General features: G+C 46.4%; 1 protein-coding gene across 1 annotated transcript in view; it reads left to right on the top strand.

Annotated features, from left to right (window-relative positions):
* Positions 1–16,916, top strand: part of PSD3 (pleckstrin and Sec7 domain containing 3) — an 82,905-nt gene that overhangs the window by 22,910 nt on the left and 43,079 nt on the right. Inside the window, exons 6-8 of the mRNA XM_050913039.1 lie at positions 344–456; positions 3,668–3,726; positions 7,463–7,552. Coding sequence (XP_050768996.1) covers positions 344–456; positions 3,668–3,726; positions 7,463–7,552 — 262 coding nt within the window. The remainder of the gene's footprint in view (positions 1–343; positions 457–3,667; positions 3,727–7,462; positions 7,553–16,916) is intronic.

The raw sequence follows: 16,916 nt of genomic DNA, 5'->3' as shown, positions 1-16,916 counted from the left end.
CTGGATGTCTGTCATTCATAAACAACACCTGCTGCACTTCCTTCCCCAAAGAAAAGAAAAATATTAAAAATAAGAACAGCTCTTTCAAATGGTGTAACTTCTTATTAGTTTGTATATTCCGTGGCTGAGACCAGTGGTAATTTAACTCCTGCTTCATTTACTATAATGTTGGGATTAACTGCACATGGGATAATAGCCTGTTTTCCTAGAAAGTCTTCTGGGAACCAAATGTCTGGTGTGCTCTTACATACTTCTTGCTGTGAAGTGTGCTTTGCTCTGTGTGCTGTGTGAGGCAAAAAGAGATTTATGACTTTAATTTCACCTTTTTCTGCTCTTCTTTTAGGAGTTTCTTTAAAGCCTTTTCACTTATCGGAGAAACTCAGGAACGAGAGAGAGTTTTAATCCACTTCTCCAGCAGATACTACCAGTGCAACCCAAACACCATTTCTTCTCAAGGTAACTTTGTTTCTGATATGAAGGTCTTTGGTTGTCTCCCTCTTCCTTCGTTCTCGCCTTCAATAGCATGTATGGTGTGTGCCTGGGAACTGAAGGTGAGAAATTGCTGTGCCACACTTTAGATACTGCCTGTGGTAAGCATTGAAACCCTCCACGTTCTCCACATGTAATCATGGTAAGGCAGTCAAAAAATCTGTATTTATCCCCAGTCAGGAAAGGTGTTTAGGCCTCCTCAGTGTAAATCCTCAGTTGTAGCACCTCCAGTTTTGAATGTCCTCGGTTGTGGTTTCTGGTCTCGCTGACTTCCAGCGTGTGTGGGTACCTGTACTCTAGCTACACGCACGTGGATGAGAATAGGTCCTATCTCAGGTGGAAGAGAAGCTGTTCGCTTTCTGTGCTCCATTCAGTGCTTGTGTGTCTGCATGCCTTGGCAGCAGGCATAGCCAGTTCTTGCCAGTTGTGGGGGTGAATTCTGGGTGCTGTATCCAGACCCTGGCATGGTTTCATCTTGACTAGCTAACATCAGTCGGAGTGCTGCCTCCTTGCCAATGTTTTCAGTCATTTTGGAAATGGATGGGGGAAACAAACAAGCACACGGATCAAACCTGAGAAAGTTGGCATTGGAGAAGAGGACGAACTGTCCGCTGGCATAGCTTCTGCATTCAGCCAGCTACGCCAGCAGAGGCATGCGGCCCTGTGATTGCAGCGCGGTCTGATCACACGCTGAGAAAGGGAGGAGGGTGAGAAAGAAAATAAGCATGGGCTAAGCTGTGCCTTTAGTCTCAAGTGTAAGTGAGAAGGAGCTGCTACACTTGGAGGTACTGCCACGCTTCCTTACCCCTTGCTTTGTGACCTGCCCCCATTGCAGTGAGGTGATGTTTGTCCACTTTGCACCTGTTCAGCTTTACTGGCTGGCATGCTGGGGAGGGGAATAGGTAGCAGTAAGACAGGATCTGCTCCCATGCTATCTCTGTCCTCTTTCTAATGCCTTTCTTGTTTCAAGACATTGCAGGCAGTCAGGTAGAATAGGTGTGTCATGTCCAGACTGAAATAATGTTGATGTGGCAGCCATACTCTAGTCCAGGGTGCAGGAGGGACATTGCCATTTCTGAGCCTGAGTAAGCATTTAGGTTAAAGTGAGTCCTGCAGACTTTGCCCAGGATTCTACGTAATTTTGATGCTGTATTTCTACTGTCATTAGTCAAGTGCTACACTGCAGAAATATGGTGGTTGTTCCTTTCAATGGAAATCCAGGACTGTATTTGCCTTTCTCTTTTCCCCTTTTCCTTTTCCATCCTCTGGATGCATTTGCGGTTTGGAAATGAGAGGACAGGCTACTCTAGAGAAATGCATAGGCCTGAACTGGAGCACCACAGCCCCACATTCAAGCTGCTTCAGACTTACTACTGCTAGTGATAATAGTTCTTCTCTCGTTTCATGCTCTGCTACAGTTCAGCCACATTGCTTGGGTGCTAGGACCTGTACAAACATCGTAAGAAAACATGGTCCTTACCTTGGGGAACATCTTTTTGTAATGGCTTCATCTTGCACAGATTTAAGCCTGTGATAGTCACATTGGGTGTGAGATATATCTATCCTCATCCCCCATTCCTCTTCCTTCACAGCACAGAGGGACCTGTGCATAGTCATTATCTGGACTCGGCTATGAAGGTTTTTACGTACATCTCCCTGCAGTGTGTGCGTGTCTCATAAATGACTCTGTGTCTTTGACACCCCTGTGAGAGAAGGGAAGGTGGTACCATGTGTTTATGCATAAGAGAATGGAGAAAATATTTTCCTAATGTGTTCCTAATGTTTGGAAACTGGCTAGAGGCATTTGGATTTTCAGAGGTGATAAATGGCACCATCGGCACTGTCACCTTCATTTGGATTTGTGCACAGCCAATACGCTTTGGATTTTAGAAGGGGTGCCTGGAAAATGAGGACTATGAAATTGGTGTCCACTTTTGCAAATGACAGTCTGCACTGACTTTCCCAAGTCTGCCACAGTGACTCCAGGGATGGAGCTAGGGATACAATCTGTCTCTTCTGGCTCATTGTTGAGGGCCTTTGCTACAGGACCACCTTAGAAATTGCTGGAGCACTCTCTACCCAATATGGAGCCAAGGCAGCGTAAATAGCTGACTGAAGTTCTCCAAAATTCAGTCTAATTGAGCCCTGAATGAGGAGGGGGTCAGAGGAGGGGGAAAACAGGATACCGTGTTGTATCCACTCTGCACACAACAAAGGATGTATTTTACTCTTCCCTTTCTGCCCTGAAATAAATGAAGAAGAGGGAGCTGATTCAGGCTGTGGTATTGGTATTAGCAAGTGTCGTGGTTTAACCCCAGCCAGCAACTAAGCACCACGCAGACTCTTGCTCACTCCTCCCACCTCCCAGTGGGATGGGGAGGAGAATCGGAAAAAAGAAGTAAAACTCGTTGGTTGAAACAAGAAAGGTTTAATAACTAGAATAAAGTAAAATATAATAATAACAATAATAATAATAAAATATAATAATAGTAACAAAAAGGAATAGAACAAAAAAAAAAAGAGAAATAAAACCTAAGAAAATACAAATGATGCACAATGCGATTGCTCCCCACCCACTGACCGATGCCTGAGCCGTGATCCGCCCCTCCCGGCCAACTCCCCCCAGTTTATATACTGGGCATGATGTTCTATGGTATGGAATATCCCTTTGGCTAGTTCAGGTCAGCTGCCCCAGCTATGCTCCCTCCCAGCTTCTTGCACATCTGCTTGCTGGCAGAGCATGGGAAACTGGAAAGTCCTTGGCTTAGGATAAGCGCTACTTAGCAACAACTAAAACATCAGTATGTTATTGACATTATTCTCACACTAAATCCAAAACACAGCACTGTACCAGCTACTAAGAAGAAAATAAACTCTATCCTGGCTGAAACCAGGACAGCAAGCAAAGGGTGACAGCATGGCTTCCTGTCTAGTTTACCTCGTCCATGGGTGCTGCAAGATAGTTTTGACAGTCGTTAAAAGATGAAAGAAAGGCTGTTCTAGCTTGGCAGCTGTGGGGATGACCTCACTGTTCATTTATTTAATTATGTGTATTTCTTGATAAAACAGATTCTTATTAAGGGAACAGACTCAATGAGGCTGTGAGGCTCAGTTTCAGCTGTTCTTAAAGGTCCAGTCGTGGGTTTGCATGTGACTCTGGTTATGTCTCTTTCTGCAGATGGAGTTCACTGTCTCACGTGTGCCATGATGCTGCTGAATACAGACCTGCATGGCCATGTGAGTATGCACAGCTTTGTGTAGACTGCTCCCGTTGACACTGTGCTTGGAGGGGGTGGTCTTCTGGCAGCAGAGTCCTCTTGCTGGTGGCCTGCTCCTAAAGCACCCCTGCAGACAGCAAACAGCGGGAAGGCTGCGATCCCAGGCTGTTGTCCTGGGCAGGGCTTTCCAGCATGCCCAGATCAGTCGTGTGTAAGCTGGCATTGTGCCTGGCTTTGCCATAATGTGTGAGGATGCTCCTTGTCCTCAAGCCCCTGTTTTTCTGGTGTGCTTCCCATCCTTCCCTGGTTACAGCAGCTGGCCCTGGCCAAGAAGCTGTGGTTGGGATTGGCTTCCCATTTCCAGTATATAAAAACATTTGGGAAGGCAGAAGAAAGAAGAGAGGTGAAGAGGTGCTGGGAAGGTCACAAGGGGAAGGTGATGTTTGCAGGCATCCAGTTGCAGGGGGGAGATCTGATAGAACCAGAGTTCTGCTCAGCCAGGGTAATGACAGGTGTGCCCAGAGCCAAGAGAGTGGAGCGGGGACATGGGCATCCTGAGTGGGAGCCCTGTGTTCCCTCACTGCACACCTCTCCCCACTGCCTGCCTGGGCGAAATAGTATTCTAGTTTGAGTCCTCTTAGTCACACTGGTATGGGATGCCAGCAGCCCTAGAATGTGTATTTCAGCACCCATGGTGCAATACGCCTGCTATGCATGGTATTCCCATGATGATGGGAGGCTTCCTCTGTCCAGGAGTCAGGATGGAGAGGGGAAAACACAGGGAGCATGGCATGATAGCATGCAGGAGCAGTGGCTTCAGCCAGGTGCCTTTGGGGCTTCTCTCTGGCTGAGACCCTCCACTGCACTGTGAACAGCTCTTCCAGGAGGGTCTCAGTTGGGAGCTTTTGCGCAGCAAGGGTGGTGGGTCAGGCAGCAGGAGATGGAGGCACCCTGGGTCTGTCTCCAAGGGCTGCTCAGCCCCTGGGGGTGCAGCTCTGCGGTGGGTGCAGGTAATGAAGCCAAGGCTTGTGTGTGCTTCCCCAGAGGTTTTGACGCCTACCTCCCATTAATTGAAGGCCTTTGTCTGAAAATTATAAAAGTGGGAGGGGGAAGGGAGTTGCGAAGAATTTTCTTCTCTGAAGGCTGAGCCTTCTGTGACTGAGGAGTGTGTCAGTTGTGCGGGAGGGTGAGTGGAGGTACAGGAATGTGCCCTGGTGTGCCTCAGCATACACCGCTTCTCTTGAGCACACCTGAGACTGCCTGTGCAGGTATCCTGCTCTGCAGAGCCATGAGCAGCCTGGGGCACCTGCTCTCCAGCCTGCCTGACCTTGCAGTCCAGGGAGGGAGACTAAATGGTTGTGTGTCAGCCTGACAGCTTTTCCCGTCGCTCCCTGCAATGCTTTAGTGGGCCCTACTGTCTTCACTAGGTACTGGAGTAAAGATCTGACTCTGACCCATCGTTGCTGATGTGCAGCTGAAGCTAGGGTGACTCTGGCTGTTGCAGTGTGTAACTTGGGCTTATCCTACTGGCAGTCATTAGCGTGTTGTTATGTGTATGCAGCTGTAATGTTTGCCAGACTCCTGCATGTGTCTTCTCTCTCTCTCTCTCTCTCTCTGTGCGCGATTTCTTGTAATTTTTGTCTTCCTCTTATTGCTTTGCATTTTTCCACATAGGTGGTAAGTTGGGCATTTTTGACTTGGAATGCAGCCCCTTGCAGATACACACTAATTGCCTGTTTCCTAACAAAGATAATGCTCTGACCCATCCTTACCATGATTCTGCTAGAGCAGGAAGCAAATGAGTCACAGGGCTTGTCTACACTGAGCTCCATTTGTTGCTGACATACTGATCATAAGTGTGGACACTTTTATTTCACCATAAGCTCAACTGCTTGTAGGGCTGTAGTGCAGCTGCTCTGCCTTCAGTTCACACTTTGCCTTAACTCTTGTAGACAAACTCTTACTTATCCCTTTATTTATCCCTGTCTTGCCACATTTCATTCTCTTTGTAGCTGAATAATTTTTGCTAGCTGTGTCTTGGAGATGCATGCTCGCTTCTCTGCAGGGAGGTCATCACCCAGACTGTGACGCTAGAGACTTTTAAGGTATCTTTAGACTGCCAGGCACATCTTCTGGAACCTGTGTGGCACTGTGTGGAGATATTAGCTTTGGTCCTGGAGCAAAACAGCCATACCTCTGCAATGCCAATTATCTCAGTGGGTGAAATGAGCCACACTGCTGTTGGTTTTGGTCAGTGTCGGGATGCTGCAAACTGCTGCATGGAGGAAACAAACAGAAGCAGGCTGAAGTCTGTCGCAGGGAGGAAGGAAAGCATTTGCAAGTCTACTAGAGCAGCTCCAGCCTGCACCCAAAGACTACACTTATGAGCTGTGTTCTGCAAGCTTAGCAACCAGAGAGCCAGGGTTACAGCCAGACTGTGTTGTCAGGAGCCTTCCTGATGTGGGAAGCAGTGCGTTGCTGCAGTGTTCCTGCCTGCCTTCTTTCTGCTGGTCCGTGCTGGCCACAGGCTGCGGGATCTTCCTTTGTGGCTAGATGCGGCTGATGGTCAAGGTTTGCTAGTTTTCCATCTCTCCCCAATCACACATTTTGGAAGGGAAATAGAGGATGTGCAGTCCAAGCTGTCATGTAACTGTAACATTGAATGACCTGTGTTACTGACTGGTGTCCTTCTTTGGGCTCCACTCCTGTGTTAATTCGGGCTCTTGCTCCTAACCCAATTCACTGTCTGCGCACAAAGCTCTTCTGCTGTATTTCTGCAGCCAAGGCATACCCTGACCATGGAGAAGTCATCTTCACCCCCTTCTCCTGACTGGCAGCAGTGGCATCCCCAAAGATACTGTGGTCATCACAGGGCCCTGTTTTCCCTCTGCTTTTACCATGTTTCACAGCTCATCCCAGGCTGCTTCCCTTTTCTCAGATCTCTCTGGGCTCATTTTTCACCAGCTGAGTGTTGTCATTGCTGCCCGCTCACAAGGCTCCCCACATGCCAAGCATGGGACTTCTAGAACCAGGGGCACCCGAGGGACTGAGTACAGACACCTTCTCTGAGGGCTGATGGAGACTGGGATCTGAGAGCAGTTTAGGGCAGCCTCAAGCCTCCAAATGGAGCAGTTTGGGTCCTACATGAACATAGCCGTTCCTTTCCTGTTTGTGGCTCAGTTGGGCAACTTCCAGTCTGGGAATTAGATAGAAAGAGAGAAAAGAGAGCAATCCTATGGAAATGTCAAGGCAGCCTCAGCCTGTGAATCAGAAAAGGTAATGGCTGCTCCTGTGCATCTTCCTCCAGTTCAGGGCAGTTGCCACTGGAAAGGAACACTGGAAATCATAAGAGAAGGGTCTGGAAAGGGCCTCAGTCAGCTGTTTCCTTGTGCCCCACAGCAGGATCAAGTAGAGCTTTTCCACTGGAGGCTGGTAGAGCCTCTGGAGACATGGGGGTGTAAGGCACCATGCAGATACCAGGGAGCTTCATCATCACCCTCTTCATTACCCTCCAGTATTTAGCTGGGTTTTTTTTCGGACGGGTGTGTGGGACTTGGGGTCCAAATGCACCTTCCCTTTTCTAACTATATTCACACAAGGATGCTTGTCTGAGTAATCTTGGGAATGCCTTCTTGTGCTGCCTGCCTTGGGCTTAAATGAGAGCAGGGAGATGCAATTCATCAGATGTTGCTTATTTACATCATTTTGGAAAGCAGCATGAATATGATGCTGTGTTTCTCTGCCATCCCTTCCAGAACATTGGGAAAAAGATGACCTGCCAAGAGTTCATTGCTAACCTCCAGGGGATGAACGATGGCAAAGACTTCCCGAAAGGGCTGTTGAAGGTAAGGAATGAACTGCAGAACATGGGTTTCGTTTTTGGTGAGAGATGGTTCAGAACAGAACACCCTGCTTGCATTTTCTGAATCTTAACTGTCAAACAGGACAAGTGATGGGCACGTTTCTTCTCCCAGAACATATATAATATATACAGTGTTTATTCTGTTGTTTTCCCTCTTGGCTTCACTTGATTGTGATCGAGACTCTCTGCAGCATGGAGAGGTGAGACTGAACTCCAGTAGGGCCAGCTCCAGAGCTGCATGTCTTGTAAACTCATGTGGTCATGCTGTCCCAGAGTGCTGTCTCCTGATTAAAGCAGACAGAAGCAGCCAGTTGGTTCTGACTATTGAATATGTAAGGGCTAATCCTGAGCTCTGTGTATCTGGAAGGCATGTGTGTTTTCTCATCAAAGGTGCTTTGGGGTATTCACATTAGAGCAGGAGATGTAATTTCAGATTAGAATGTGTTGTCTGGCACAGGCTGCTTTACTTCAGGTTTTGTTCATTAAGTTTGTGCCAGGAGTTAAATCTGAAGAACAGGGAAAGAGCCTGAGCAGGATGAATCTTGTTTCATTGTCAATAATAATGAGAATGTTTCATTTCTCTTTTGTCTGATTGCTGGCATGAAACAGCAGTCTGTTTGAATGAAGAGATGAGCGCATACACTAGAGTTCATAAATTTTTTTTTTTTTGGTAATGGAAATAAAAATGAGAGGTTGCTGCATCTGAGAGCTGACCCAAAGCCTACTGAAGTAAATCAAAAGAATTGCTGTCTTTTCTATGGGTTTTGTGTCAGGCCCATTGTGAAATGCTGATGTACCCGCATAGTTACAAGTGGCAGACTTTGTTTTCTAGTATTAGCAGTTTCTTCAGTTTCTCCAGCCTCTTTGGGGAGCTTTTTGTTGGGCCCTCTTGCCTCAGTTCTTACTAAGGAGTTAGGAATATAAACTCAACCCCCTTGTTTTTAGATTTAATGTCTTTATTTTTTAAATCTGGATACAGAGTATTTATCTGTCAGGAGCAACACTTAAATTTATTTTTCCCAAGGAATCTCATTTCTCAGTCTGCCATAGAGAGATGTGTTGAGATTAATTTGCAGGCTAATTACAGCCCTTATTGAATAAATAGGTCTCCAGACTGTGTTTAAATAACCTTCTGAGTGTACTGAGGAGAGAATTCCACTGGTGCTTACCTGCTGTTTATTTTCCTGCTGACAGAATTACGCAGTCGGGGCTATATCTTGGTGTTTAGTGCTGACCTGCTAATGCTAAGGCTGCCTGGCTCTTTGCCAGCCCACCCAAAGCAAGGACTGGGGCTCGAGATTTTTTGGATGTAGCAGGATGGAAGAAACCTGGTGTTTGAGGCTTTCTGCCCTTTTCTGCGTGCTGCCCTGATGTCTTGGGGACAGAGGTGGCACCCAGCCTCGGTCTCTCATCTGGCTTGTCTGAAGATTTGCTGATGATCTGCCCCTTGTTTTAATTTATTGGTGGAGGGGAGAGGAGTGAGTGGCAGTAATTGTGCATTTCAGTAGCTACATCACTGTGTCGGCAGCAGCCACCATGCCACTAGATATGTGATTACAAAGACTTAGCAGAAATTAAATTTGCATTAGTATCAATAAATTAAATTCAGAGAGCCCTGCTTCAGCACAGCGCCAAAGCGCATATGGCTAGCCGGTGCATTAGCAGTATCGCTAATGAGCATGGGTGAGGCTGCGAGCCATCTCCCTGCGTCCTTCCCCAGCCGCCTGGGAGAGGAAGGACCGTTTCCACAGGGTGGCAGTGTGCCCCTGTAGGAGTGAGGTCCCGAGCACCCACTGGTGAGTAATGCAGACCCTTGGGGAAGCAAGTGGGCTCTTCTGCCTGTCTGGTCTTTCTGTGTTCCCCTCGTGGCTCTGCTGCACCCCTGTATGAAGCTCTGCAACTCTGCTGAGCCCTGGAGCAAAGCTGAGCGGTGCTGGAGGGGAAAGCAGAGGGGGGAGATCTTAGCAAGTGCTTACAACTTTGCAGGTGGTGTTCACCCAGGGCTTGGGAAGCTCTCTGCAGCATTTACTGTGGACCCAATTCACAGAGTCAGGAGTGCAAATACTGCTTGGGCTATCCAGGACAGTCAGTTGAAATCAAACGTTGCCTTCAGTCAGTCCCATCACCCTTACTGCTACTGAGCACAGAGTGTGGCCCTGTGAGCGTTTGTTTTGTCTGGATAGGAAAATAGCCCTTCAAGGGGCAGACATCAACACGTGAGGAGGGACACTTCTGTCTTCTGTGTGATCAGCCTCAGAAAACTTCCAACATGAAATCTAATTGTTCCTTTCTCTCCACCTCCATGAGGGAGCCATCTCTGTTTTATTTTTTTCCCAAATATAAGGACACATTGATAAACACCATAAGGCCTTCAGGACGTGATTCTCGGTGTGTCACTGATAGTGCTTTGAGAACAGAGATTTTACTCTGGCTAGAGATGGAAATGAGAAATGCTAATATGATCTTGCTCACCTTGTGTCTTTCTGTCTGTTCATTAACACTGAGAAGAGTTTCACTTTTGTACACCCATCCGCACAAAGATTCATCTTTTCCTTCCTTGTTCCTTTTGTCAGATCTGAGGTTGCAGTTGGGAACCATGAAGGCAAATATGCCCAACTGTGATTAAAAGCGTGGTTCTCCCCATGGGATCTGCTTGCAGTATTCATATATTCAGTACTTTGCCAGGCAGGCAGATATATGTACCTTCCCTTTTATTCCATCTTAGCTCCAGTTCGACTGTCTGTCACACGTCCCATTAATCTGCCATCGGCTGTTAGTAAAGACTAGACGTGGAGACAGTAGCCTGATTTCCAGTTATATACAGTCAGTGCATGCTGACCTGAGAGTGGTAGTTTATACTTACTGTAGGGTTCCTGTCTGCCTTCAGACTGGGGCAAATTCCTTGTAAATGAGAACCAGCATCCCAAGCTGTGATTCTCTTCTTGGGTGTAAATCAAGAGCATCTACCTGTGTGGGTCTGGCTGGTGTAGGAGGTGAGTCAGGTCTGTTAAATCCAGTCAGATTAAGGTTATTGAAAGTGAAATTTTTCAAAAGCAAGAAAACTTTTTGAAACTCCTGTCCTTTGACTCTGAGCTATCACACTCCAAGCACACAAATAGTTTTATATTGTATCAAGCTGTGATGAGGCAAGGTGATGCTGAATTTCAGCCTTGATCTTATACTTTCCTGTAGCAAAGGTCCCTTTGTCCTGGTGACTTGAAGCCCTGAAAGGAGTGCTAAATACCAAGAGTTGTGACCACCCATGTTATAGTTAGTGCAGCAGTACTCTGCTGTGGATGGGCTCAGCACTCGCTCCTAAGGCTGATGATGAATCACACAGATGAATCACACAGTTACCAGCATTTACAGGTGGGGACGAGTGACAGGTTTACCGGGACTGAGAGAGGCAAAGGACCCAGCTGCAGTGCTCATCTCCTCAGAGCGGAGGTACCTGACATCCTGGATTAGCTGCCACAGATGCTTCTGTGGATGGTGACGGAAGCTGGAGGAGAGATGCAGCCACCACCACGAGTGAGAGAGAGCTGAACGCATCAGAAACAGTTAAAACAACGAAGTCCAACCTGTGGGTTGTTAGCCTAGGAGAATCACAACCACACCATCGTTCGTTTATTCTTGTAGAAAGGGAGGCCATGGCTAGAGTCTCCTTACTTGGAAGGGAAACGAAATCAGTCTGGGGCAATGACAGGAACCTCATGACTACAGCGTAGGAGCCGTTTATCTGCAGGCTGGTCCTTCCTCCTGTGCTCACACCAGCTTTAATCTGCTGCACTGGTACCATCTTCACTGATGATACTCTGGGTTTGCATTATGTGACCATAGCCTTCTTCAAAGCTGGGCTTCACAAGATTATCTGGAATGAGAAGAGGAGGAGATTGGCTTGGTAAGAGCCTAATTTTGGCCATGTATGCGTGCTTCATTTCCTGTAGGCAGTGCGGTCCCCACGAATGAAGTGCTGGTACAGTGCTGGCCACTGTGTCTTCCTCTTGTCACCTTGTGGCAAGGTGTGTGAGACTCCACTCCAGCAAGGTGGCAGTGACGAGGCCTTTCTTATGCAAGGAGAGAAAATGTCTGCCCCGGCCCACAGACAGCCTGCAAGGAGTCACCCCTGAGGAAATGGATCCCTGCTCTTGTTAGGTAGCGTCCTGGGAAGGGTACTCTGTTGTTAGGCTGTGTGCTAAGTACCACCTGCCCTTATTGTCCTGCATAAGTAAGTGTCCTGTGCATCTGCAGTGTCCAAGGTACCTCATTCATGGAGTCAAGGGCATCACCCAGCCTCTGACATGGGCTGACTCTGGTGGCTGTGCTGCCCCATGACATGAACACTGGATGTGAGGGGGTCATACCTGGCTGTGTGTCTTCTGGTAGGAGGTGGTAGCTCGTTGCTGACCCATCGTGCTGTCAGGGAGCCTCTCCATCATGCTGAGGGACCTGGGATGCTCTACGGTGGCTTGGCTAGAGCCATCCTGGCAGGGGCTGCTGATGGAGATAAGATGCCAGTCCTGTGTAAAAGATCTGCTTTTTCTCAAAGGCTGTTTTTTGGCTAGGCCGTATCTCCTGGAGAAGCACTGTAATGAAGTGACCAAATTAAGTGGGAGTTGCTGGTGCTGAACTCTTCTGAAGAACCAGTCCTCCTTAATTTCCTAAATAATCTGAATTCTTGATCAGGATTGCTGGGATATGCAATTTCCTATAGGAGCTGGAAGGTAGGGTTTATCTCATTTTGCTGTCAGTTCCCTGCACTTTAATTAAGGATTTGATTTTTTTTTTGCCACTGTCTTTCTGCTTCCTCTCTCTCTTTTTTTTTCTCCCCCCGCCCTCCAAAGCAAACACTCAATTTAAAGAGAATTACTCGCATCTTGCTTCATCCATTCCAATTATTTCAGGTATTTAGTGGAGAGAAGGGAGTGAGCATCAGGTGACTAACTCTCCCCCCCCCCCCATTTACGCAGCGGAAATCACACTAATCAGACTGCTGTGTACACCCTAATTGCTCTCATCTGCAGTCTCTGCACTTCTTCCATTTCATGGCTGAGGCTCTTCAGCAAGGAATTCCCACCTTCCTGCTACTGCTGAATGGAGACGGGAGCCTGATAAATTTGGGGAGACGGGAGTGTGCGGCAGCGTGCCAGAAGAGCCCCAGGAGGACAGCATTGACTGCTGGAGCACCCTGCGGCTGTGGGCAGAGGAGGGGGGCGGAGGGGACCAAATGCCTCTGCTTCAGTAAACAAGCCAGAGCTCTGCTCAGTTAGAGAGCTTGCCTCCTTGTTTCTCCCCCAAAATGAAGTTTTTCCTGTTAAAAATATTTCTGTTGGGGTAATGTTTCTGGGGCAGCCATTTCTTATCTGTTTGAAATGAAAGATCGGTTACTGAAGGCCCCTTTCAGCTGCTAGGAGACAACAGAGCCTAATCTGGAAGTATAAAAGTCAGGGAACGCAGGATAAAACCATTAATCCTTGTCTTAAACAGTTGTTTGTGAAAGCATACTTTCCTTTCACTCTCCGAAGAGGCACAGAGCCATAGTGACTGAAGGGAACACCCGGCTTGCCTTTGCTCCCCTCCATCCTCAGCAAGGACCTTCCTGCTGCGATAACCTTTGTTTCCTTTGGCTTGCGATTTTTTGGGTGGTAGTGTTTGTCCTGTTGTTGTGGTTTAACCCCAGCCAGCAATTCAGCACCATGCAGCTGCTCGCTCACTCCTCCCCCCTCCCAGTGGGATGGGGAGGAGAATCAGAAAAAAGAAGTAAAACTCGTTGGTTGAGATAAGAACAGTTTAATAACTGAAGTAAAATAAAATATAATACTAACTAATAATAATAAAAATATAATAATAATAGTAATGAAGAGGAATATAACAAAAAAAAAAGAGAGAAAAAAACCCCAAGAAAAGACAAGTGATGCACAATGCAGTTGCTCACCACCCACTGACCAATGCCCAAGCAGCGATCGGCCCCTCCTGGCCAACTTCTCCCAGTTTATATACTGAGCATGACATTCTATGGTATGGAATATCCTTTTGGCTAGTTCAGGTCAGCTGTCCTGGTTATGCTCTCTCCCAGCTTCTTGTACACCTGCTTGCTGGCACAGCATGGGAAACTGAAAAATCCTTAACTTAGGATAAGCGCTACTTAGCAACACCTAAAACATCAGTGTGTTATTGACATTATTCTCACACTAAATCCAAAACACAGCACTGTACCAGCTACTAAGAAGAAAATAAACTCTATCCCAGCTGAAACCAGGATGCCTGTCTAAGAGTAGTAACCAGTTAAAGCATGCCTGTGCAGAACTTTGAATTAAACCAGGTTATGATGGTACATGCATTGCTTTGGGTCCCATGAATAATGGAGATCCTGACACCCCCCTGCCCCTTTGAAATGCAAATGTATTTTCTTTTCGCATTCCAGGAACTTGCTTCAATGCATATGAAGAGAAAAATCTGAAATCTATGCACTTCTCTCAAGTAAAATAAGCCCAGGTATTGTGTTGAGGAAAGCAACATAAGATAATAGCCAAAGCCTAATGCTCTCCACCATCTCTCTGTCCCTCAGCAGGGAAAGCAGAACTTTAGAAAAGGCTTAAAACATAAAATTTTGTGATGGTGATCCAGGAATAACAATTCCTCTGTGTGGTCTAGGGGTGGTACTTGCTTATCTTGCTAGGAAGCAAGCATTTCAGGATGGGCCTGTTTCTGCTTTCATGATCTGCATTTCTCTGAATTATTTTTGCTCCTCCAACCTTTCATCTCTTTGCCTTCCAATTGTTATTCAAAAGATCTCACCGGGCTTTTGTGTCAGGAAAGGGTGAAACCCAACCAGAGTCAGCTAAGAATTTCCATTACTACTAGCTGCAATTACATGGCTCAATACCAGGCTCCTAATGAATGTTTGGGGGTTAATTTTCATCTGTGGAGGCAAGGTCTCCGTAGTGTCTTGTCCAGGTTGATCAGGCAAGTGAGTCATTTGATGTTGAGCTTCCCCAGCCTGTCAAATAGCCAAGGCTGTCAGTTGTCCCCCGGTTTAACTGAAATGCTTAGCAGCTTCCAAGGACGAATGTCACTGTTCAGAGCTTCCCATTTCTTGTGTTGTCAGTGTGGAGGATACAGAGTGGTAGTCTCCAGGAATGATGCGCTCTGCCACTTTAAAGGAGGAATTTGGGGCTTTTTTCAAGCTGGGAAATCTCTAATACAATGTCACACATACATTTTGGTCCCTATGACATATTACTCCCACCTCCATGTAGGTAGAAAACAAATTCTGAAAAACATTCTTTGATCTTCCACCCACTGATCTGCTTGAAATTTAAGTTCTGTGCTGCAACTTGAGGGAAGGAGGAGTAGGAATATAAATTATACCATGTTTTAAAAAAAAAAAAAAAAGAGAGAAGAGGAGAAAACATTACTTTCACCAGTTTTAGAATTATTACTGTATAAATCTTTAGCATTCCTTTCTTCTGTTTGTCACCACACTTTTCAAATGACATTGGATGATTCTCTCTCTGACCCAGTTACACTGTTTTCTTTCAAGCAAGAGTGCTAGGTTGCTCCTTAAATTTTGATTTTTTTTTTTCCCCCCCTCCTCCTTTCCTGTGATATTAAATGGAACATTGAGTTTCCTTCCGAGGTCATGCTTCCTTGGGTGATGAAGTATTTGTAAGATCCTGGTACAAACATGGGGCAAATCCAAGCCACCTATTTTCTGCCCTGCTGACAGATGGGTTCTGGCAGGAGTCATGAGGGTTAGGAAGGATTTCTCCTGCTTTTGGGGCAAGACAGCTGGACATCATTCCATAGGTACATGCATTTGTGGAGGAATGGGGTGTCAAAGGTTATGCCTATTTTCCCCCCTGGAGCTGCTCTTTCCATGGTGCAATGCTTGCAAGCGCAGGTGACACCCACATGAAACCTGTGTGGTTCTCAGAGTGGCCTCGATTCCTTTCCCCCTCCCTTTCCCCTTCTTTCCCCCCTTCCCTCCCCTTTTTTCCCTCTTCCCCCCCCTTCCCCTCATTTCCCCCACCCTTCCCCCCCCGCGAGGGAAATGAAGATGGATAATGGCATCTCTTCGCTTGCAGTGCTAATCAGGATAAAGGGAGCATGGTTTCTTTGCATCCCTGTTATTATCAAAGAGCTTGTTTTCATTAAACCTGTGGTCTCCCACCATTCTCAGCAGGGCGCTTACCTTAGGAGTGGTTTCTTTTGGCTCAAGATGCAGCATGGTTCCCAGAGAGGTACAGTGATACCAGGATTGATTTGGTCTTCCACCAGCCAATATGGTTTCGTCACTCTGCTCAGTTTTAGGGGCTTACTGATGTAAAAAGTCAGTAGTAAAGACTTGTGTCTGTGACCACAAGCCAGCTGGTTGTGGACGTGCTTTTAGCCTGCTTCTCATGTAAAGTAAAACATACAGACTTCAGTTGCCCTCATGGGGTCACAGGAGCAATGCTTGTGTTTTGCTGGTGTTATGAGTTGATTATTTTGCTTCATGGTTGAGGTGGTCTAAGAGCACATGCTTATGCAGCTACAATAGCCTAGTTGATATGGGATAGCTTTCTGGGCTGTAGTAATTTGAGCGCTTTCCATTGTAAGGATTACGTTCCATATTGTAAGAGAAATCAGAGTCATCCCCAGGGATTCCTTCAGAGCCTATAGCACAGGTGTATGTACTGCAATGTAAACCATAAGAAAATTAAAGATTCTTTCTCGAGGACTTCAACAGATATTTTTCGCTGGTGAATTCAGAATTCAGAAAACTCAGCATCTCCGTAAATGTCTGGTAATAATGTACTGTGGTTGGTGGAGGAGCCTCTCATGGGTAAAGCTAGGTGGATAATTTTGGTTAATAATTTTGATAATTTCTGTCAATATCCGTCATTCTCCCACCATACCTGCTGTTACCCTGTTAGGGTTCCTGTTGACCTGGTTGCTTATGCATGCAGAAATGAAGTGGTTGCTCTAGTATTTCTGCTGTTTACAGGGATGGCAGTTGGAGACATTTAGATTTAATCTTGATTGTCAGCTCCCCGTGGTCAGCAGACGTCAGAAATGAATATCACAGGAATGTTTGTTCAATAATGTTACTGTTGATCAGTTGTTGAGCTCTAGTTCTGTAGACATTGTGTATGAGTAGCTTATCCGGCAGAATTAACTTTCCCATCCCTGTCTGTTTTGGGGAGAAGAAAAAAACAAGGACAAAGGAAGAAGGAAAAAAATCTTATGAAAGATTTAATGTTGTTTATTTAACAAACAGTATTTAATAGCAGCATTAAATAGTGCCGCTTTTCTGTGCCACACAAATATGTTACTGGCTCTTGAGAGTATATTTTAGGTAATTG

This window comes from Gymnogyps californianus, chromosome Z (genome assembly GCF_018139145.2).
Source record: "Gymnogyps californianus isolate 813 chromosome Z, ASM1813914v2, whole genome shotgun sequence".
NCBI lineage: Eukaryota > Metazoa > Chordata > Aves > Accipitriformes > Cathartidae > Gymnogyps > Gymnogyps californianus.
The sequence above is the reverse complement of the archived record's forward strand: the minus strand, read 5'-3'. Positions and strand labels throughout refer to the sequence as shown.